The sequence below is a fragment of the Phyllopteryx taeniolatus genome, chromosome 7 (genome assembly GCF_024500385.1).
Source record: "Phyllopteryx taeniolatus isolate TA_2022b chromosome 7, UOR_Ptae_1.2, whole genome shotgun sequence".
Lineage (NCBI taxonomy): Eukaryota > Metazoa > Chordata > Actinopteri > Syngnathiformes > Syngnathidae > Phyllopteryx > Phyllopteryx taeniolatus.
This window is the reverse complement of record NC_084508.1, coordinates 6,031,459-6,053,331: the sequence shown is the minus strand read 5'-3', so window position 1 is coordinate 6,053,331 and position 21,873 is coordinate 6,031,459. Positions and strand designations below refer to the sequence as shown.

Sequence of the window (21,873 nt, the reverse complement as noted above, 5' to 3'; positions counted from 1 at the left end):
ACCTACCGGGTTGAGCTTCTGCATGAACTGTTTCTATCCTTTCTGCTACATCAGCCCTACGAAGCGGGACGAAATGCTTGCAAGCATCTCAGTTTAATACAAGAACAGAATGTATGGCGCAAATTCCGATCAAAGTTGCATCATTGTAAGAAAATAAAAAAATGGTTTCCCCCTAAAATAAAAAAATCAAAGAATTTCAGGAAAAACGTTTTTTTTTCCCAAAAACAAAGTTTTTCAAAAAAACATTTTATATTTTTTTTAATCTTTTTTTTTTTTGTGTGTGTGTTTTTCAAGAAGAAGGCCTTTTTTAAAAGAAGAAAGTCAAAAATCTTTCAAGATAAAAAGTCGTATTTTAGGAGAGAAATATTTTTAAATAGTCCTAAATAGTTATTTCAAGAATTTTTTTTCAAGATAAAAAGTAATATTTTAACATAGAAAAATGTTTGAATATACATTTTTTGGTTTTTTTTATTAATTTTTTTGTGAATTTTGTTTTTTTAAGAAACAAGTTCCAAGATAAAAAAAGTAGTATTTTTAAGAAAAACAGTCATATTAAAAAATAATAATAAATTAAAACCTTTTTAAAAGTTCAAAACTTTTTTTCAGGATTTCTTTCAAGATAAAAAGTAGTATTTTAAAAGAAACAGTAATATTTCTAAAGAAAGTCAGGATATTGTTTTCTAAGAAAAAAGTGTATTTAAAAAAAATAAAGTACACATTACAAGAAAATTCAAAGAAAAACAGTTTTTCAGGAATTTTGTTTTCCAAGAAGAAAGCATTTTTTTTCAAAAATAAGGAGTATTTTAAAAGAAAAAAAGCTATATTTGAAAGCAAAAGTCCCAATATTTTTTTTATTTTTTCCCCAAGAGAAAAGGTAGTATTTTAAAAGGAAAAAAGCCCTGTTTTAGTGAAAAAGCCAGGGTTTTTTTCAAGGAAAAAAACACGTACATGTAAGAAAAACAGGTTATAATTAAAAATAACAAAAACAAACAAAAAAAACTTTCACACGCCGCAGAAATCTCGTGGCAAAAAAAGCATCACAGCTAGACAGATCAAAACAGTGTACAGTATAAAACAGAAGGAAAGTGAACACCCGAGTCTGTTTCAATACAGCAGGGACCTCCTGTGGACAGTCATTGTATTACAATTAAGCTATACTTGGGGGACCTTTTGAACTTTAACTGTCATACACGTTTAAAATCATGCTAAGTCTTAATTTTAACATTTGTAATTGAAGGTATCTTTGATTTATATTAAAACAGATTTTAACATTCTCAACTGTCATCCAAGTGTAAAATCAAGTGAACCAAAAAGAACTGTCCTACAGTATACACAACACGTTGATGAATAGCCAGCTTTGAAATCAAAGCCTATAAAAACTTGTTTTTCAACTATTACAATTCATTTCAAAGGGGGATTGGTAACAAAAAGATGCTTGCAAATATCTCAATGGTCTTACACCAGTACACAATGAGCAATTTTGATTTGCTTTCGTGGGCCACATAAAATGATGCGGCGGGCCGGATCTGGCCGCCGGGCCACCAGTTTGACACCTGTGCTCTAGTTAAGAGCAGTGCTGGAAAAATAAGAGGAGCCAGAAAATAAATAAATAAATAAATTACTCTTTGGGCTCACTGAGGACATCTTCACTTAGTGATGTATTCACTTTTCAGGTGTGCTGTAGGTGTGACAGAGGAATTTAAGGTGAAGGTGGGACTGCGTCAGGGATCAGCCCTGAGCCCCTTCCTGTTTGCAGTGGTGATGGATATGCTGACAGATGAGGTTAGACTGGAATCCCCGTGGACTGTGATGTTTGCAGATGACATTGTGATCTGCAGTGAAAGCAGGGAGCAGGTGGAGGAACAATTAGAAAGATGGAGGCATGCACTGGAAAGCCAAGGAATGAAGATTAGCCGAAGTAAGACAGAATATATGTGCATGATGAAGATGGAGCTGCCAGGCAAGAGAGCTAGAGGACGACCAAAGAGAAGGTTGATGGATGTCGTGAGGGAAGACATGAGGGCAGTTGGTGTGCCGTGAGGGCCTTCTCAGAGCCTTCTCTGTTGGCCTAAACATTAGCAAACGCACTGACCTACATTTGCCACTTAAGGAAATTAATACTTATTCATATTTATTTATTATAATACATATAATATAACAACACATATGTATATAATAATATATATGAGAATAGATATTAATTTATTTCAGTGTTTTTTTGTCTTCATTTCATAGCACGTGTCGTGTACATACTGTACAATGCTGTATATGTAGACTTTTTTTTTTTTCTGTCCAATCAGATTTCATCTTCTATGTGTTGCTACGTAAATGTAATCTGCCCCAGGGCCTTCACAATCTCAAGCGTCAACCAAATCAAACACACACACACCCTTGAAATTGGCGAACCAATCAGATTTTAGATTCACCACTTGGCGCCCTCACCAGGCTGCGTCACGTTGATATTTTTGCCGTCCTCTGATTGGCTCAGCTAAATAGCCCTCTGATTGGTTGAGCTGAATATCTTGCATGAGAATTGATTTACTGAAGAGGAAGATTTTGGACATGATTAAAAATTCATTTTTAAAAAAAATTTAGTTTATTAACTCGACTTCGTGGGCCTATGTCCACCAAAATAGGTGCTGCTGTTGTTGTTTTCTACCCGGAATAGGATTTTGGTTGCACTTTCAGAGCAGCATGTACGAGCTAGCTTAGTAGCTTTAGCTTCCACAGACAGCCGCGTCTCCATTAGCATCTCCGGTGAGTACGATGTATTTTATTTAAAGTGTTGAACTGTTACATTATAGTTTATACACTATACAATGTTTGAAGTTGTTTTGAGGTGATGTATTGGAAGATAAAGCTGACTGTGTTTCTTTAGTAATAATGGCATTCGACGTCCAATACATTTTAATTGAATAATTACTGAATTACCCCCCCTATATTTAAGCACAGGGCTCCTTAATGTTCAAACTGCTCAATGGCTTATTATAATAGCCTACGCTACTGTATTTTGAATGTTGGTCATTATGCTGGTATTTGGAGAGCTTAGTGGTTTTTGAGAGGGGACACTTTTGACTTGATACTACAGATGAAATGACAGGAAAATTTACTAGCACAATCATAGTGACCAGAATGAACCTAAAGGATTGCAACATGTTTTACTGCGATTAGAAGAAATCCTAAATCAGTAACCATATGCCCTTTTAATGCATAAAAAATGGGAAACAGCAGCAACAAAAAATGAAGTTTCATGCATGCAAGACCCCAAAGCACATTAAACTCCTTTCCTAATAGTCAAAAGACCGTAAACAGGAAAAGGGTAGCTGTACTACAAGCGAGTGGTACGTGACTAAAGCAGCATTAACAAACAAAATGGAGCAAAAGGCAAGCATGACGTTTGTTGATTATAATAATTAGCTCGAAAATCGAGTAGGCTATCTTTACATCGAGGCTACAGCACATGACAATGTATAACGCTGAAATGTATACTTCCATGAAACATATGTCAACAAAGAATTAGCATCCTTTATCATCCCTTGCAGGGTTGTTCAGCTCGATGAAGAATAATCGAAGAACATGAGGCATTGGTTTTTAGACTGTCACGATGTACTTTGCCTGCTTCCGTTCAGTAGCATCAACTTCAATTTGGCAAGAAATGAAAACACAACAGATTTCAGTGCACGTATGACCCTCAACGGGTCTCGGCACAGATTTTAAAAGGGTACGGCGTGCGCGTCATTCCGACGATTCCTTCGGTGCTCAGCTTGACTCCTTCCACAGTGGAAAATGTGAACTTCTGCAGCATGCCCACAAGGAACAAGAACAGCTCCATTCGGGCCAGGGCCTCGCCCAGACATGCACGTTTTCCTACCACAAACAAAACTAAATTATCCTTCTTGGAAAGTCAAAGTGACTGTTTTTTTTTTTTTTTAACCTGCGGAGAAAGGTAAGAATGCATTCCTCTTCACAAAATTGCCATCGGCATCTAGGAAGTGTCCAGGGTTGAAGCTATGTGGAGTTTCCCATTCGTTCTTGTCAAACAGCACTGAGGTCAAGATGGGCAATACAGTGCTGCCCTGCAAAACACGAGGAGATGATGTCATGGGTGAGAGCACTTGAGAGTGAGAAATGAGTGATTCAAAGCAAAATGGCCAACTTATTGTAAAATTTAAGACATGGGTCCTTGAGACTTTTTGGTACATCTTATCATAATAGACATGATGTCCAACATATTTCATGTTGACTGGTGAAACTAGTGTCATGGGATAATTTTTGTCTCACGTTCCAGAAAACGGGACTGGGTGAGAAATGACTGATTCAAAACAAAATGGCTGAGTTAGTCTTCAATTTTGTTCACGGGTTCTTGAGACTTTTTCGAATGTCCTATCATAATAGACATGTCCGCCTAATTTCATGTTGATCGGTGAAATTGGTTTGAGGGGCTATTTTCTTCAATCTTTCCAGAAGAGCACTATTGAAGTAGAAATGGCTGATTCAAACCAAAATGGCTGACTTCCTATTCAAGTTTGTGCATGGATTTTTGAGTCTTTTTTGTGTGTGCAACCAATCATGATAGACACATCCACCAAATTTTGTGTCAATCGGTGAAACGGGTAATTTCTTTCGAGAGGACGCGACTGAGTGAAAAATTGCTGCTTCAATCCAAAATGGCTGACTTCCTGTCCAATTTCAGGGAGCGGTTTTTAAGACTTTTGTGTGTGTGTGTGTGTGTGTGCTATCATGATAGACATATCCACCAAATTTTATGTTGATTGGTGAAAGTGGTGTCAGGGTGAATTTTATTTTATTTTTTCAAATTTTCCAGAAGTGCACGTGTGAGAAATGACTCATTCAAACCAAAAAGGCCAACTTCCTGTTCAATTTCAGCCATGGGTTCTTGAGAGTTTTTCGTGAATCCTGTTATGACAGATATGTCCACCCAATTTCGTGTCAGTCATTGAAACTAGGGTCAGTAAATTCCGAATGTGATTTACATTCGTAGGCATTACAGACTGATGCACCTTGGGTATGACGTACTCCCCCACTTGCGTGTCTTTGGTGGCCATTCTGGTTCCGTTGAGAGGAATGATGTTGGCCATCCTCTGGATCTCATGGATGACGGCGTTAGTATAGGGCATGTGGGCTCTGTCGGCCATCTCGGGGAAGCGGCTCGGCCCAATCACTCTCTCGATCTCTGCCTGGACTTTGTCTTGGAGGAAGGAAAGGAAAATATTGACGCCATGTTGCATGGAATCATTCGTGCACTTTAATACGTGGATATGACATAATGAGTGATGGGGATTCATCAAATTTGAGTTTATTGCTTGTAAGGGAACATTTATTCATTGTTGTATTAAGATCTTGCAATTGCGTGGTTTTATCCGCTCATGATAAGACGTTCACTGAATTTCAACGATAAAGGACTGATTTATTTTTTTCCCCTAAATATCGGGGGCCGGTGGGGAGAGGGCTGATTTAAATGGACGACTTCCACTTTAATTTCAGGCATGGGTCCTTGAGAATGTCCACCCAATTTTGAATTGATCAGTGAAAATGTTTTCAAGGTACCCATTTTTCTACTGTCATTTTCTGCACTACTGAGTAAAAAAAAATGGCGGATTCAAACTTAAATGGCAGACTTCCTGATCAATTTCAGGCATTTTTTTGTGTGTCCTGTTTTGACAGACATGTCTGCCGAAATTTGCTGTGATTGGAGAAGCAGGTGTCAAAGAGGATGACTGACTTAACTTAGTCAGAGATGACAGATTTAAACCAAAATTGCCCACTTCATGTTCAATTCTGGGCATGCGTCCTTGGAAAAAAAGAGAGAAAAGAAAAACACCCTGGATTTGAGGGTTCTGGATAAGGAAGATGAGGCCCCACTGGAGCGTCTTAGAGGAAGTCTCCGTCCCGGCGATGAACAGATCAAGACAGCACAGAACCAGATTTTCTTCAGTGAAGCCCAGTTCACCCTTTGCTTTGTCCTGTGAGTAGAAACCAAAAAAAAAAAAAAACCACAAAGTCAACGCTCATCTCCTTTTTGGAGCATCTGAGCGCCGTCGTCTTACTTTGCTCTCCACAAGGAAGGCGTCGATGTAATCTCGTGGGTTGCTGGGGTCCAAATCCGATTTGTGGCTCTTTACCTGGGCGCAGATGAACTCCTGCAAAGCTTGGAAGTTGCTGAAGATTCTGTTGTGCGGCCCAGGCAGACGTTGCATCAGAGCCGGGAAGGCATCGTAGAGCTGCACCCATGGAACATAGTCGGGCAAAAGTGCTTTTCTCTTATCACGATTGGCATCTGAATTAGCATCTGCGTTAAAAAGTGAGTAAGCATCCAATATTTATGTCATAGAAATATTGGAAACATAGAGGCAACATAGAGTCGGACAAAAGTGCTTTTCAGTTGTCACAATTAGATGCTAACTCAGAGGCTAACTCATATGCTAAGTTAGCATTCAAATTTCCTGTCCAATGCGAGCGAGTTCCGTGCACGGAAATCATTATACAGGTGCGCCAAGGGAACATGGAGAGCTGTTCTGTTGCAATGACACATCTGAGTTAACATCCGAGTTCCCTCACCAGGGCCCACACGGAACCTTCCAGATAGATCATCTCGGTCATGGTGGCGTGCAGCTGCTGCAGGTTGGGATCGCTGTAGTCGAACCTTCTTCCGAACACAACCTGGCAGATGATGTTCGCCACCGCGCTGTTCAAGTAGGCCGCGGGCTCAAACGCTTCACCTGAGGGGAAGACGACGTCCATTGATGTGTGTTAAAACACAATTAACTCGTTACCGAAACAGCATCACACCAACGAAAATATCCAAATAAAATAACCCTAACCCTTATGTGAATACTCTTCAGCCCTATCTTGAAACCCGAACCTTGATTTGAAGCACTGCTTTGTAACCCTAACTTGAAACCCAATTTCAAAATCCTAACCCTGACTTGAAAACATAAGGTACAACCCTAAACCTCACTTGAAACCCTACTTTTATACCCTAAAGCCGATGTCAAACCCTATTTTTAAACCCCAAATTGAAACCTTTACTTGAAACTTTAAGTTGAAACCCTAACCCGAACTTGAAAACAAATTTTGAAGCCCTAAACTTGACTGAACCCTAACTTCAAGTCAACCAATGCGACTTCCGTCCCAACCCTCGTCCGTAATATTTTCGTAGTAACCTTTGTGTTTGCGGATGGCCTGGTGCAGTTGTTGGCTCTCCCGGCAGATGCTCCTCTCCATGGTGCCGTTGGCCAGGCCGAAGGTGCGCAGGGTGCCCATGGCGAAGTGACGCTGCCTCCTCCACGTCTTGCCGTTGCTGCACAAAAGACCCCCTAGAGGTGCAAACAGAGCAAGTCTCACCTGTCAGTCTGCGTGCGTGTATGCCCGCGTGTGCGTGTGCACCACCTGTGTGTCGATTGTACAGTCTGGAATACAAGGCTTGGTGCGGCCTGTCGGCAAACGCGTCGGCCTGCGTTACGAGCACTTCCTTCACCATCTTCCACCCGCACACAAACAGCGTCTTCTCTTGTCCCACTCGGATGCAGAACACATTCCCGTAGGTGTCGGCCAACTGCGGACGCACAGGACAATGGCGGTCTGTTGTCAGCTGAGGTGCGTTATTATTCCAGCACAATATTCCCTGTGTGACGCGTTTGGTTAGCAGCACGCTGGCAGTTACCAATTCCCATGCCAGAGTAGACAAAGCCATGGGAGAAGATTCCAGTCTGGTGTGGTAAAGCTAAACTACCTCAACATGTTTGATGGTATTGAAAAGTGAGACATAGTGTTCACTTTCAATGATTATTTACTTTTAGCAGGTAGTATGGAACTAACAAGAGAATCAGTATTTTCTTCGGACTAGTATACTACAAAATACTCCCATGTCCTGCTCAATTTAAGCCACGGGTCCTTGGATACCTTTTTTGGGCATTATGTTACAATAGACGTGCATCCAATTTGATGTTGATCAGAGAAACAAGAAACTTTTTTTTCCCAACTTTCAAGCCCCGCATTTTCCCCAAAATGGCTTCTTTGAATCAATATGACTGACTTTCTATTTAATTTAGGTCTTTGAGATGTTTTCATGTGCCTTGTTATGATAAACATGTTCACCCAATTTCATGACGATCACCAAAACAGGTGTTGTGGGCAAATTTTTTTAAGTCTTTTCAAAGGCCTGGAATTCACCTTAGAATGGCTGATTCAAACAAAATGGCTGACTTCCTGTTCAATTTCAGGAATGGGTCCATGAGACATTTTTGTGAGTCCTGTTATGATAGACATGTCCACCCAATTTCATGTCAGTCAAAGCGTTGTCTGGGGTTTTTTTCCAACTTTACAGAGGGTGCTGCTCAATAATTCACTTACAAAATCTGTAATTTTGATTGTTTGTTGAGGCCCCAAAAAAGGTGATTCCAAGTGGAATAATGATAAATTGCAATGCATCAATTCCTACCTGCGTCAGGTACGTGTGAGGCTGCTTGACGGCAATGTTGAAGACGTTCCCGAGGAGCGGAAGGGCGAGAGGCCCCCGCGGGAAGCCGGGTGGCTCTTTTTTGCCCACGCTGCACACCAGGAGGACGAGAGCCAGACTTAAAAGCAGCACGCCCCAGACGTTCAGGCCCAGGAACACGCCGTACATCAACATGATGTCCCGCTTGGTTGTTGTGTTAGTGCCGCTTGGCCGGCGTGGCACGCATATGCCCCTCGAGTGACGCCAATCGTTTGCAAATAGCTCCTGTAATTAAATTAAGGCTGCAGGCTACTTGAGAGTCACCCAAAGAAACACATCCTAGCAAAATGGGAAAATTGTACAGCGATCTCTGTCATGCACTGTTTTGCACATTTTAAAAGTAGCTCTCACATTTACAGACAATTGTGGGGCATCTTAAACAGGGCCACCTCTTCAGGACCCATGTTCTAAGTAATACTCTTATTATTATTATTATGTTTTTACAATGTATCTTGACCTAAAGGTGCTGACATTTTTTTTATTTCCCCAGTAGAAGTACAAGCCCTGGAATTCACCCACAACAACTGCTTGAAACAAAAAAGCCTGACTTCCTGTTCAAATTGGGGCGTTAGTCCTTGATGTTTTTTGTACGTCCTTCTATGATAGACATAGCCACCAAATTTCATGTTTCATGTCACATTAAGGGTGGACAAGGTTTTGAAATGATTTGTCTTGGTCTAATTTATTTATTTATCTTTTGTATCATAAAAACCTGGAATTTTGACAGGGGTGTGTAAACCTTTCATATCCTCAGTAATATTAAAAATTGTGGTATTGTACAGAAAATGTGTCATTCTTAAATCGTATATACCATATTTTTTTATAAAGCCCCTCAAATTGAAGCTGTAAGTCAACACTTATATAATCACGTGTTGTTTTATTTTAAATCCATTGCTGTAATAAAAGATAAAATCATAACAACTCCAAATGATGTTGCGCTGTTCTGGGCAGGGAGGCCATCAGCGAGGTACGGCGAGGGTCCGGAACTCTTCGGGGGACTGCGTGAAACCTTGTAGGCCCTCCAGGCTGGGCTTCTCTCCTGGGATGGCGGTGAAGGTGAAGCGTTGCAGCAGCGCCGTGAAGAAGAGGAAGAGTTCCATACGCGCCAGCTGCTCCCCCAAACACGCTCGCTTACCTGGGAGGACGAAACGAGCAGTTCGGCAGCTTTTAAACCAGCAATGGGTAACGTTTTGAATCCGGCCCACCGAGTCCTGTAATATTTGTTCCATTAATTTTGCAGTTTTTTTTTCCTACTAAAATTTGTTAAATACAATTATTTTCAAATCAATTCATCAAATTAAATAATTGGTTATAAAATAGTTTTTTTTTTTTAATTAATTAATCAATTGAAATGGTTAACTTATTCTTTCTACAACCCCAATTCCAATGAAGTTGGGATGTTGTGGAAAACAAATTTATATATTTACATATTTAATTGTATACATTACAAAAAAATTTATTACAAAGATATTTAATGTTCAAACTGATAAACTTTATTGTTTTTCGCAAATAATCATTAACTTAGAATTTTATGGCTGCGACACGTTCCAAAAAAGCTGGGACAGGGTCATGTTTACCACTGTGTTACATCACCTTTTCTTTTAACAACATTCAATAAACGTTTGCCACGCTGTTGTAACACGTGCAGAATGCGGATTGGCATCGTCTTGCTGAAATAAGCAGGGTCGTCCGTGAAAAAGACGTTGCTTGGATGGCAGCATATGTTTCTCCAAAACCTGTATGTACCTTTCAGCATTAATGGTGCCTTCATAGATGTGTTAGTTACCCATGCCATTGGCACTAACACAGCCCCATACCATCACAGATGCTGGCTTTTGAACTTTGCGTCCATACCAGTCCGGCTGGTTCTTTTCCTCTTTGGCCCGCAGGACACGATGTCCACAATTTCCAAAAACAATTTGAAATGTGGACTCGTCGGCCTACAGAACACTTTTCCACTTTGCATCAGTCCATCTTAGATGAGACTCGGGACAAGAAAAGCTGGCGGCGTTTCTGGGTGTTGTTGATAAATGGCTTTTGCTTTGCATAGTAGAGTTTCAAGTTGCACTTATGGATGTAGCGCCGAACTGTATTTACCGTCTTTTCACGACCATAAGGCGCGCTTAAACGTCTTAAATTTTTTCCAAAATGGACGGGGCGCCTTATAATGTGGCGCGCCTTATGTGTGCACCGAGTTCTAAAATCTGTAAATGTTGTTGTGTGACTTTAATGAGCGCTCCGCTTGACTGACTGGGAGCATTTCCTGCCGACATGCTGCTTATATAGAGGAAGGCGGACATGACTGAGGACAGCAGGCGGACGTTAAAGGGGGAAGGGTGCTAAACGCACGCCCCCAGTTGCTATATAGTTCCGGTATGTGCATCGGTTTGGCTAAGGACCCACCTACGAAGAGAAACTCCAAGCTATCAGTTAGACGGAGGAACATGGGAATCGAGCAGCCGCGAGAAAATTCAAGAGCAACGAATCCATGGTTCGCAAGAGGAGGAAGCAGGAAAACGAGCTTCGCCAAAGTCAAGAAGGCGAAGCTGATGGGGCAACACACTAGCAAAGCATTCTGGGATTTGTAATATTAGTGGCACATGTGCTATATACTGGCGGGCCAGCTCTAATGCACATTTAATATGGTCTTGCGGGCCAAATATAATTACATCGTGGGCCAAATTTGGCCCCCGGGCCTGAGTTTGACTTATATGCAATAAGTAATACAATTAAAACGAGAGAAGAAAAAATCATATTTTACATACATAGTAAAAAAAAAATTTCATTTAAAAAAATGTTTTTTTTTACTTCAGCTACAAATGATCTTGCCCATCTGTCCCATTTGAAAAAATCAAATGTAGCCCTTGAGCCCAAAACTTGGCGCATTCCAGTTTTAAACTCTAGTGGGGAGGGCTTGTGTTTTTGAGCCAGACCTGCAGAAAATGGCAGAAAGGCGTCTCGTCTGCGGAACTGGCCCTCTGAATCCAGGAAGTGTTGAGGGTTGAACGTGTCCGGGGTTTCCCACTCGTTCTTGTCGAAAAGCACAGATGCCAGGTTGGTGATTATGGCTGTGCCCTGGAAAGCAGTCAGGAGGAAGTGTTGATGTCCTAGTCGTAGTTTCATATTGTCGTAACATTTCGGACTCTAGAACCTCTTGGAATGGCTGTTTATCATTTATTTTCTTGCCCCCATGAACGCTATTAAAAAAAAATATATATATATGTGCCCCCTACACCAGTTTTAACAATTAACATGAAATTGGATGGACATATCTATACTGAAGGGAGGCATGAACAAGTACAAGAAAAGGAAGTCGGCCATTTTGGTCTGAATCAACCATTTATCACTCAAGTACTGCCACTGGGAAATTTGGAAAAAAAATGAGCCCCTAGCAACTGTTTCACCGATCAACACGAATTTGGGTGCATGTGCTGAACATAACAGGATACACACAAAAAGTCTAAAGGACCCATGCCCGAACTTGAACAGGAAGTCAGCCATTTTGGTTGGCAATGGTCATTTTGCTGGTGAATTCCAGGGCTTGTAGTTTGAAAAACTCCTACGAGGGAATTTGTCCAAATGAGCCTGAGTCAGTGTTCTAGACACGTCTGGCCAGCTTAAATTGCCAGAAATGTACATTTTGGATGGTGGAAAGTTGAATGACTCTGTAAAACACAAGTTTCCCCATTTTGAAATTCCAGCAACTGAAGCCGGCTTTGTTTTGCAACATGAAATTTGGTCGGCACGTCTATAATGATTAGATCCACAAATTATTCCCCCCCCCAGTTTGATAGCCTTTTACCTTTGGGATGATGTATCCTCCCAGTGACGCCTCCTTATTGGCCATCTTGGGGAATCCCAAGGGAACGATGTTGCCCAGCCTCTGAATCTCGTAGATGACCGCTTCGGTGTATGGCATAGCCGGTCTGTCGGACATGGCTGGCTGGCGAGATTGTCCGATCACGTTGTCGATCTCCGCCTGGACTTTCTCTGGGGAGACCCACACAAATCAGAAGTGGTGAATTGTTGTCCGTCGAGATTTGAACCGCGACGGCCTCGCTCACTTTGTATCTCCGGATAATGCATCATGTACACCAGAGCCCACCGCAAGGTGGTGGCCGTTGTTTCTGTGCCCGCCTCCATGAGGTCCAGTGTGGTAACCACTAAGGATTCAATGTTGAAGCCAGCCTGCGGGTCGTCCTTCATCTACAGAAAATACTCTCATTCAAAGTCTACTTCAACAGAAGATACCATTTTTAAAGGGTTAACTACTGTAAACCAAATCATGGACACTTTTCCAGGGAGATCCCGAGGTATGTCCTCGTGACCATAGTTTACGGTGGGAAGGCGGATTGACCAGTACATCCTTCTTCACCAAGACAGACTGATGCAGTGTGCATCACTGCAGATGCTGCACCAATCTGCCTGTCGATTCTTCCCTCACTCATGAACAAGACCCAAGATATTTGAGTTCCTCCACATGGGGGAGGAGCTGATCCCCACTCCACCCTTTTCCAACTGAGGACTATGGTCTTAGATTTTGAAAGTGTTGATTCTGATCCCAAACGCTGCGAACCTCTCCAGTGAGAGATGAAGATCACAGCTTGATGAAGTCAACAGAACTAGATCACCTGCAGGATTTCCAAGGGTGCATTCACTCAGCTAGTCTACATGTGCTTTGTGGACATTGAGAAGGTGTTTGACCATGTCCCGAGGGGAGTCCCTGATATGGGCAAAAATAATATGCTCCTTTAAAGTAGCCTGTTTGACGAACGGTGCCCACGTCTCGCTGGACAAGTTCCGTAGATCCGCACGGAGGTTAATTTCACAATTGTGACATGTTGCCCAAATGGATTTTTAAGGCATTCACATTTCTCAGGGAAACTCCACATTCCGGGAATTCTACCCGCCTACAGACTTCAATGAGTCACGCCTCTCAAGCTGTTACGCGCAAACTGGTCGGGATGGGTGTTTCAGAAGTCATACACGAGAATTGGCGGATCTTGAATACGCGCCAGCCAGCCACGTAAAATACTGACTTATGCACCAACAGGAGAATATGGCCCATCCTCAACAATTCTTACAAAAAGCTGTAGAGTGCTACTTGTCTTTTTAAAAAGTATGCTACAAAGAATTTTGTTGGGGGGGATGGCGGGGGGGGGTCTGAACAGATCAATGGCATTTCCATTCATTTCAGCAGCCCACCTTGTCCATCTCCGCGAGGTACATGTCAACGTAGTCCCGAGGTTGATCCGGGTTCCACTTCTCCTGGTGCTTCTGCACTTCCTTCTGCAGGAAGAGCTCAATCACTTTGTAGTTGGCGAGGACCGTCTGATGCGGGCCCGGCAGGTAGTTGAATAGAGAGGGGAAGACGTTGTAGAGCTGTCGAGGGAACAAAAAATGAACTTTAGTTTGGGTTGATGAAGCAGGGGCTGGTTCTGTGACACCGCCGCCAGTCTTGGACCTGCGTCTGTGGAGAGCCGAAGAGCAGGATGGCCTCGTTGTCCAACTCGAGAAACTTGCGAAAGTTTCCGTCGGTGTACTCAAAGCGGTGTCCAAACAGCACCGAGGAGATGATGTTGCCCACCGCGTTGGTTATGGTGTAGTGAGGGTTGAAGGGCTTCCCTTGTGGCAATTCAAAGTGTCATGGGATCATTATGCTAAATGGCAGGCTTTCCCAAATGTTTTTGGGTCGAGCGGAGAAAACGATCTTTATCCAAACTAAACATAACATAACAGCAGTTGTGCCTTGAGATAAGAGTTAAATTCAGTCTGTGACCACACTCTTAACTCAAAACACTTGAGTCGAACTGAAATTGTCCTTCCCCACTGGAAATGCCATAAATCTGTTCCAGCCTCCCGAAAAAACAGAAATTGCACTCTACAATATTTTTATTTGTGAAACTTACAGTAATAACATTACTAAAGCAAATGTAAAGAATTAAACAGTTTATGCATCACGATGAATTCATTGCGGCCCTTTCTGGTGTGTGTGACTTTGCCACTGAGGGGCAATGTAATACAATCATGAAGACACATGACACTCTAAGTGACTCACTAAACTGCAGTAAAAAGTTGTTTTCGCAGAGGATAAAGAATGTATGCCTGTGAGTATTATTATATTGTCTGTCTACATGTGTTGCTGCACTGTTTGTTAAAATATCTGTTGCTTAGAGGTTTATAACACCGCGACTGTTAATGCCATATGTTACCCCGACTATGGCGATGTGCATCGAGTGTTAGCATGAAGCTAGCGAAATGCAAAGTTGTCCACACAACTTTGCATTTCTGTTTTAAATAAAAAATGTGGAATTCTTTTTGTCTTCAAAATGGGTCAAGTAATTTTATGATAACAAATTGATTTTTTTTTTTAGAATAAAAAGTTGCAATGTTATGGGAATAAAGTTGTTAAAAAAAAGTTGTACTTTGTCAGGATACAAAGTTGAATCTTACTGGGGAAAAAAAAAGTTTTATGTAAGTCATAATATAATGATATTAAAGTTTAACGCTTTTGTTCTCTAAATAAAATAGGACTATATTCTCGGAAAAAAACACAACATAACTTTTGTTATCCCCCAGTATAGGACTTTATTTTGGTAATAACATGCCTTTTATTGTAAAAAAAATAAATAAAATAAAATAATAATAATAATGTGATTATATATCACAATCACATCTGAGCTTTTTATTGGCCCAACGCTAAAATAAGAATTGGTTTATTATGTCTGCTTAATTTTCTCCTGTCCCATAAGTACGAAGGTATATACTTTCTTAAATAATACATAATTCATCGCAAATTATTTGGCAGACTGCCAAGCTGTTGCTCGTGAAACCCCAGGGGTCTGGCAACCGCAGTTTGGCAAGCACTACTGTATGCCCTGAAAGGTATTTCATGCTGTACTTGCCTTGCTCCTCTTTGAAGGCCTCGCACAGGAAGCTGCATTCCACTTTGATGTAGTTCTCCAGAGACCGCTGGCCCTCCCCAAAGTAGCGCAGGTGGGTGACGGTAAACTTTCTGTGCTTCTTCCACAGGTAACCGTTGCTCAACACCACACCTGCAACAATGTGAACAGTGATGCTCCGCTGTCCCCGTCACAAAGGCCAAGTGCCCGATTCCGATTTCATGTCTCCGGCATGTGTCAGAAAGGTTTCAGGACTAGTGTCGTAAAAGTTCAAGTTTCAAATCCAACTACGAGTTTTCACCTTGAAATTTATCCCCCGGCAGTCTAACGCACTTCCCCGGCCTTCTCTGCCACGCCCCATACATTCCTGGAGGGAATCTTCTCGGATCCTGCGCATCTCGATCATCACGGCGGTTAGGAAGGTTGCTCCAGCGGGGCGAGGAAGTGTCGGATGCTCAGGGCATCATGAGCAGGTGCGTTGTCATGCTGACAATGAGTTGTCCTGCCACAACTCTCGCGCACTGAACAAAGTAAATTCCGCAGGATCTCTTTGTCGACGTGCTGGTTGACGTCCGGTTCCTTTCATCGCAAAGCTGATGGTGGAGTATAAGCCGGTTTATTGGCTAATGGCACTTAGCATCATGAGTTGATATAGAGCAAGCCTGTTTGCTCAGACATTTGGCCACGTGGATGCATCGGGTCAGATTGTTGCCATGGAGATCAGTCTTTTTCTGCATAAGGAGACCAGACCTCACACTACGATGTTTTCTGGCCCACACCGAAAGGGAAAACTTCATAGTTTTGGGTTGAAATATACTTTTTGTGTTCTGATCTGTCTTTTGGTTGGATTTAGTTTTTTCATGTTACAGTATGTCTTGTCATTCCCCCCTGTTCTCGTCAGCCCTGTTCCTTGTGTGAACCAATCACCTCCCTCCTATCCCAACTGACCTTTGGTGAGAGAAGCGGGGTACACCCTGGACTGGTTGCCAGCCAATCAGCACTCACTGTCCCCACTGTGCAACCCTCAAGATTATCAGATAACTTTTATGACGACACTAGGGATGAGTTTTAAATGGTTTAAAAAAAAAAAAAGCATAATACAATACATCAAATGTAAGGTCACTCACCGATCCCCTTGAAGATCACATCGAAGAGTGGGATGACGGGCCGGTCCACGAAGCTGTCCAGCTGTTTGACAAGCGCCTCTTTGACCATGCGGTAACCACAGATGAACACCATCCTCTCGCTGCCTCGCCTCAAGCTGAACACGGGGCCGTACTGCTTTGCGAGCTGAATAAAAACCGCTAGATGAATAACATAATTACGAGTCGTAGAAAAATCCTGGATTTCCCATTTTAATATATATGCATAATGAGTTAAGCAGTCTAAGTGGTGCACTTTTTCCTCTTTTTGTTTTTAACGACATGGCCTGATTTATTTATTTATTTGTTTTGCCCCTGTATGTGAGGACATCTAATCTCCTCCCTTGCCTCCCCTGTTCCACTCCCCCATTTTTCAGTTACCTGGTTTTAAAAAGATCCATTTGAATACACGTTCCGACTTAACAATATGGACGATTTTTTTGCTTTGACTTGCAAGCAAAAGTCGGAGATATGAGCACTGTATGGGGAGTGAACTCAACACAACTCGCTTTAAAACAAGCAACAGTTTGGCAGATGGTAAACAATTCTTCCAAAAAAAACGGGTCTTCAAGCTGTTTATTGCCACTCCCAGTTGAAGTTTATTGTCAAACTAAACAAAGGTGAATTACACCGTCAGTGGTGAAAACCACACAACTTTGCCTTCTGTTAGCTTAATGCTAACACACGATGCAAAACACCATAGACAGGCTAAGGAATAGCATTTATAGTTGTAGTGTTATAAAACTTTAAGCAATGGGTATTTGAACTAACAGTCCATCAACTTGTAGAAAGACTGACAATATTCAGAGGCATTTTCTTTATCCTCTGCGAAAATCAACTAATATTACTACAGTTTACTGAGTCATATACAGTAGTTATGAAAATCTTTCGTTCGTCTTCATGATTGTATATTTACATACTATTTAATTATGTTATTATTTTTTTTCGGTTTTATACTGCAAATATTAGCATACTATTTTTTTAAAATCTTTTTGGGACGGGATTGGAACGAATTAATGGCTTTTCCATTTAATTTCAAAAGGGAAAGATGATTTCTGATGAGCGGACTTCCGGACGAAATGTCTGTGGTGTTGTTAGATACTAGGCTTTACACGATCAGGATTTTTGGGGCCGATCAGCGAGTTTATATAAAAAAAATAAATAAAAAAAAAAAAAGATAACCGATCACAAGATGGAGGAATGTGTCTATTTAAATGACCAGTTCATTTACTGTATATACTTGTGTACTTAATTGCTCAACAAATTACATTTACAATAAATAATGCATCTTTGTTCCTCTATTTATGCCAGCGAGGCATAGTGACAGACAGAACAAATGAATGGTCTTCTATTAGATGCCAGGAAGTCCATACAGGAATTAATGTATCCACTTTTTGTGACATTTTTATTTGTTTGTGTGCCGTGAGATTTTTCAATTGTAAAATATGTTCCTTGGCTCCATAAAGGTTGAAATCACTGCTCTCGTCAGATCGTGGATTCTAAACAGTCAGGTCAAAGCAACATTACATGACAGAAATAATGGGTGCTAACTTACTGTAATTCAATTACTTTATTTTTAATTAAATGACTTCACCCACACCGAAACGTTAGAGCATGATTCGACACAATGGCGGCATGTCCAATCGTTCGTGCTCGCACTCGCTTGCTAGGCTACATGACGTTTTTATTGCCTGCTTGCGAGCCGTATCGTATTAAAAGTACGCGAACATACCTCAAGCAAGCCTTAAACGAACGTCCTCTCCTGTCCTGACCACCAACACACGTTTTTCCCCATTTCGTCCTCATAATATAGTCGGCGCGATCCACTCTTGTTGCCGTCGCCACGGTAATGAGTGTTGCAGTTGACAAAATGCCCATTCATTCATCTTCAGTTCCGCTTATACTGACTAGGCTCGCGGGCGTGCTGGAGCCTATCCCAGCTATCTTCGGGCGAGAGGCGGGGTACACATTGATCGTAAAAAGCAGGCTGCGGTCGTATCGGAATACAAGATTTTATTGCAGTAGTCTGACAGTGCAATCGTGAAAGAGTAAGTCAAGGTGCCACTATATGGGGTCCCTCAAGGGTCAGCTCTTGAACCCCTCCTGTTCAGCCTGTATATGCTATGCTTGGGTCAAATTCTTCAGAACTTTAATTTTGACTATCATAGCTTTACAAATGACACACAGTTATATCTAGCAGTGTCTCCAGATGACAACAGTTCAATTGAGGTGTTGTGTCACTGTCTAAAACAGATAAATATCTGGATGAGGCAAAATTTTCTTCAATTAAACAACAACAAACCTGAGATCATTGTTTTTGGCAGTAAAGAAAAGAGGATTGCTGTTAGTAAATACCTGGAATCACTCTCTTTAAAAAACAAAGACCAAATCCGAAACCTTGGTGTTCTGATAGATTCCAATCTGACATTAATATCAAATCAATTACTAAAACTGCCTTCTACCTTCTGAAGAACATATCCAGAGTGAAGGCTTGCATGTGTCAAGCAGACCAGGAGAAGCTCATCCATGCTTTTATCTCAAGTAGACTTGACTATTGTAATGCTCTTCTGACTGGACTCCCTAAAAAGGGCATTAAACAGCTGCAGCTCATTCAGAATGCTGCAGCTCGGGTTCTGATCAGAACAAAGAGTTCACAGCATATTACTGCAATTCTAAAGTGTACACTGGCTCCCAGTCAGCTTTAAAGTTCTGCTACTGGTCTATAAAACACAAAACGGTTTATGTCCTGAATACATGAATGAAATGCTAATGGAATAGAAACCCAGTAGGGCTCTGAGATCGACAGGCTCAGGTCAAATAGTGGCGCACAGAGTCCAAATCATACATGGTGAAACAGCATTTAGCTCTTATGCTGCACACCAATGGAATATGTTGCCAACAGAAGTGACATCAGCCACAAGTGTGCATGTTTTTAAGTCCACGTTAAAAACTCTTCTTTTTTCCCCGTGCTTTCTAGAGAATTTGCACTTTTAAATATTTCTTGCACTGAATGCTGTTTTAATTGTTTGTCTATGTTTTAAATGTTTATAAGCTGGTTTTTTTTCTTAGTTTTAAAATGCTTTTAATCATGTGAAGCACATTGAGTTACCTTGTGTATGAAATGCGCTATATAAATAAATTAGCTTTTGCTTTATATATGCTTAATGAGGTGACTTCTCCACTCCACATCACCAATTAAGTGCCACCTCTGCTTTTTAGTGTTCGGTTTCACTATTAATTTAAAGTCTCACGTTCGCCATGGCTTTGTAGTCCACTCCGGTGAAGACATTCCCGAGAACGGGCAGGGCCAAGGGTCCTGGCGGGAAAGTGCCAGGCCTCCAGTTTCGCACCACGTCCGTCAGCAGCAGCGTCGCCAAACCAAGCAGGAGCCAGCCGCTCACGTCAAGACAATCAAAAAGGGCTTGAAAAATCATCATTTGGGGGCGATTTTGCTGACCCGTCTGCCGGGGATCTGACGTTTTTGTTTTTGAGGGAAAGGAGAAGAGGAGGAGGAAAAGTTACGTAACGTGTCCTCATGCAAGGAGAAAAACAAGAGCAGAGGTTAAGCCATTTAACAGCTGGCTGCTGATAGTGACAACATGGAGGGACTGGACTGTATGTTGTTATCTTTTTAAATAAATACATTCGCTTGAGTTTTTTTAAAACCATGAAAGCATTCCAGCAATGATTTACCTGGATTGCAATCAGTGGTCAGATTAAATTTGGGCCTTGTAACAATCATTGAAATGGTGTGATTAATATTGGTCATAAAAGCAATAAAAAAAATAATGCAAGTCATAAAACTGATACAAACGCCTTTTACTCCATTCCATTCTCTTATCATAAATAGGGTCATGGGAGCAAGTATAAATATGTTAAATGTAATTAAAATGTAAACGGTAATACAAATAAAAGTAATACAAAATAAAAGTACAAAATACAAATGTTGAATATAAAAAAAAAAAAAAAAGTAAGAGCCATACCAATTTGGCAGCTTTGAGTCTTTTTTTTTTTTTTTTTTAAAGTATTGTTCACTAATTCAATCTGCCAAACTGCTGGTTGTTGTTGCTCTTATCTCAAATTCTTGCTAGCAAAAAAATAAAACAAATTTGACCAAACTGAACTCTTAAGTTGGGTCACTCGTATCTCAGGCAACCACTGTCCTTCATTCATTGTGCACTTTGGACCATTTCATATCAACATGTCTTATACAGCAAATGCTTAAAAACAACAACTGCTCCCGTAAGACAAATGTTTTATTTTTTTTTCCAATTTTTAATCAATTTATGGAGCTCTGTGACCATCCGTGTGAGTCAATCATCCTTGTGAGCAATCACAAGGATCAATAGAATCTGTGTGCAGGTCTACAAGCATGTAAAGATGTCATCTAACAGAAAAAACCAAAATAAAAAAAACAAACAGTAGGCAATAAAATGTCGCAGATAAGGCGACAACTGAGAAATGTAGTTCAACGAGATGCTTATTAGGTGAAAGTTGGTGACAATGTTTGGGTAGTCCTCTGGCTGTGTTTTTATGATTGCCTACCTGGGTGTGGCTATATGCGTCAGACTTTATACTGCCTGTATTCGGACACTTGCGCACATCGCTCACTGGGCCCTCCAATATATATATATATATATATATATTAATTTTTATTTTACCTTTTTAATAAAGAAAATTTGCTCTATATTGTAAAATACAGTCATGTACACACCCACACACACATTTGCATGCTTTGTGTTGAAATGTGCTTGCTCTCTCTCACACACATTTTCTCCCCCCGTCCCCCACCCCCGCAGCTGCCACTCTCGTGTTTCTTGCAGCAGACTGCCTCTCTTTGTCTCTCGAGCGCGGTTACGTTACACACTTTTTTTTTTTTTTTTCCCCCTTTCAATAAGAAAACTCAACAGTACGGTACTTTGTACAAACACACAGTAACAAGATTTGTTCATTTTGTTAGCCAAACTGCTGCTTGTTGTGACGTGAGTGGAGCCACCTGCCGCAGCAATACAGCACTCGTATCTAAAGTTTGGACCAGCAAGACAAAGCAAAAAATTGGCCGATCCATGTCTTGGATCGCAATAAACAAATAAATCTCAGGGCACCACCGTAGGGCGTGCAGTACACTTTTTCTTTATGGAGGAAGTACATTTCAAAACACTATATCATAATTGCAGTAATGTAGTAGTAGAGGCTGAGCAGCACTGTGTTTGTTTATGAAGTCAACTAGTGACTAGAAAACAGTCGAAAACAGGACCCCCTGTAATACTATACTATAATCCACCTGTTAGTACAGTTGAGAGATTATCAA

At 41.1% G+C, this 21,873-nt stretch overlaps 2 protein-coding genes across 5 annotated transcripts in view; one reads left to right on the top strand and one right to left on the bottom strand.

Moving 5' to 3' along the window:
• Positions 1–2,451: 2,451 nt before the first annotated feature.
• Positions 2,452–21,873, top strand: part of il23r (interleukin 23 receptor) — a 32,881-nt gene continuing 13,459 nt past the window's right edge. For 2 of the 3 annotated variants that reach the window (XM_061780136.1, XM_061780139.1), the window contains exon 1: positions 2,452–2,757. Coding sequence is in view for 1 of the 3 variants with exons in the window: in XM_061780135.1 (XP_061636119.1) it covers positions 15,594–15,665; positions 15,744–15,893 (222 nt within the window). In the remaining 2 variants the exon portion in view is untranslated. Of the gene's footprint in view, positions 2,758–15,549; positions 15,666–15,743; positions 15,894–21,873 lie in introns of those variants that run through there. The other variant, XM_061780135.1, reaches the window with a different exon arrangement.
• On the bottom strand, positions 3,189–20,074 carry LOC133481130 (cytochrome P450 2J6-like). Of its 2 annotated transcripts, XM_061780133.1 has the most exons (17): positions 19,814–20,074; positions 16,548–16,710; positions 15,424–15,573; positions 13,983–14,143; positions 13,724–13,900; positions 12,583–12,724; positions 12,321–12,508; positions 9,441–9,653; positions 8,462–8,743; positions 7,411–7,576; positions 7,185–7,337; positions 6,580–6,740; positions 6,069–6,242; positions 5,843–5,984; positions 5,022–5,209; positions 3,935–4,076; positions 3,189–3,867 (listed from the first exon to the last, which is right to left on the bottom strand). In XM_061780133.1, exons 1-17 carry the CDS (start codon positions 19,997–19,999, stop codon positions 3,692–3,694), a joined length of 2,964 nt encoding a protein of 987 aa, XP_061636117.1. In that variant the 5' UTR covers positions 20,000–20,074; the 3' UTR covers positions 3,189–3,691. The 2 variants fall into 2 exon arrangements, with proteins under 2 accessions (XP_061636117.1, XP_061636118.1); XM_061780134.1 differs by lacking the exons at positions 16,548–16,710; positions 19,814–20,074 and adding an exon at positions 15,722–15,853.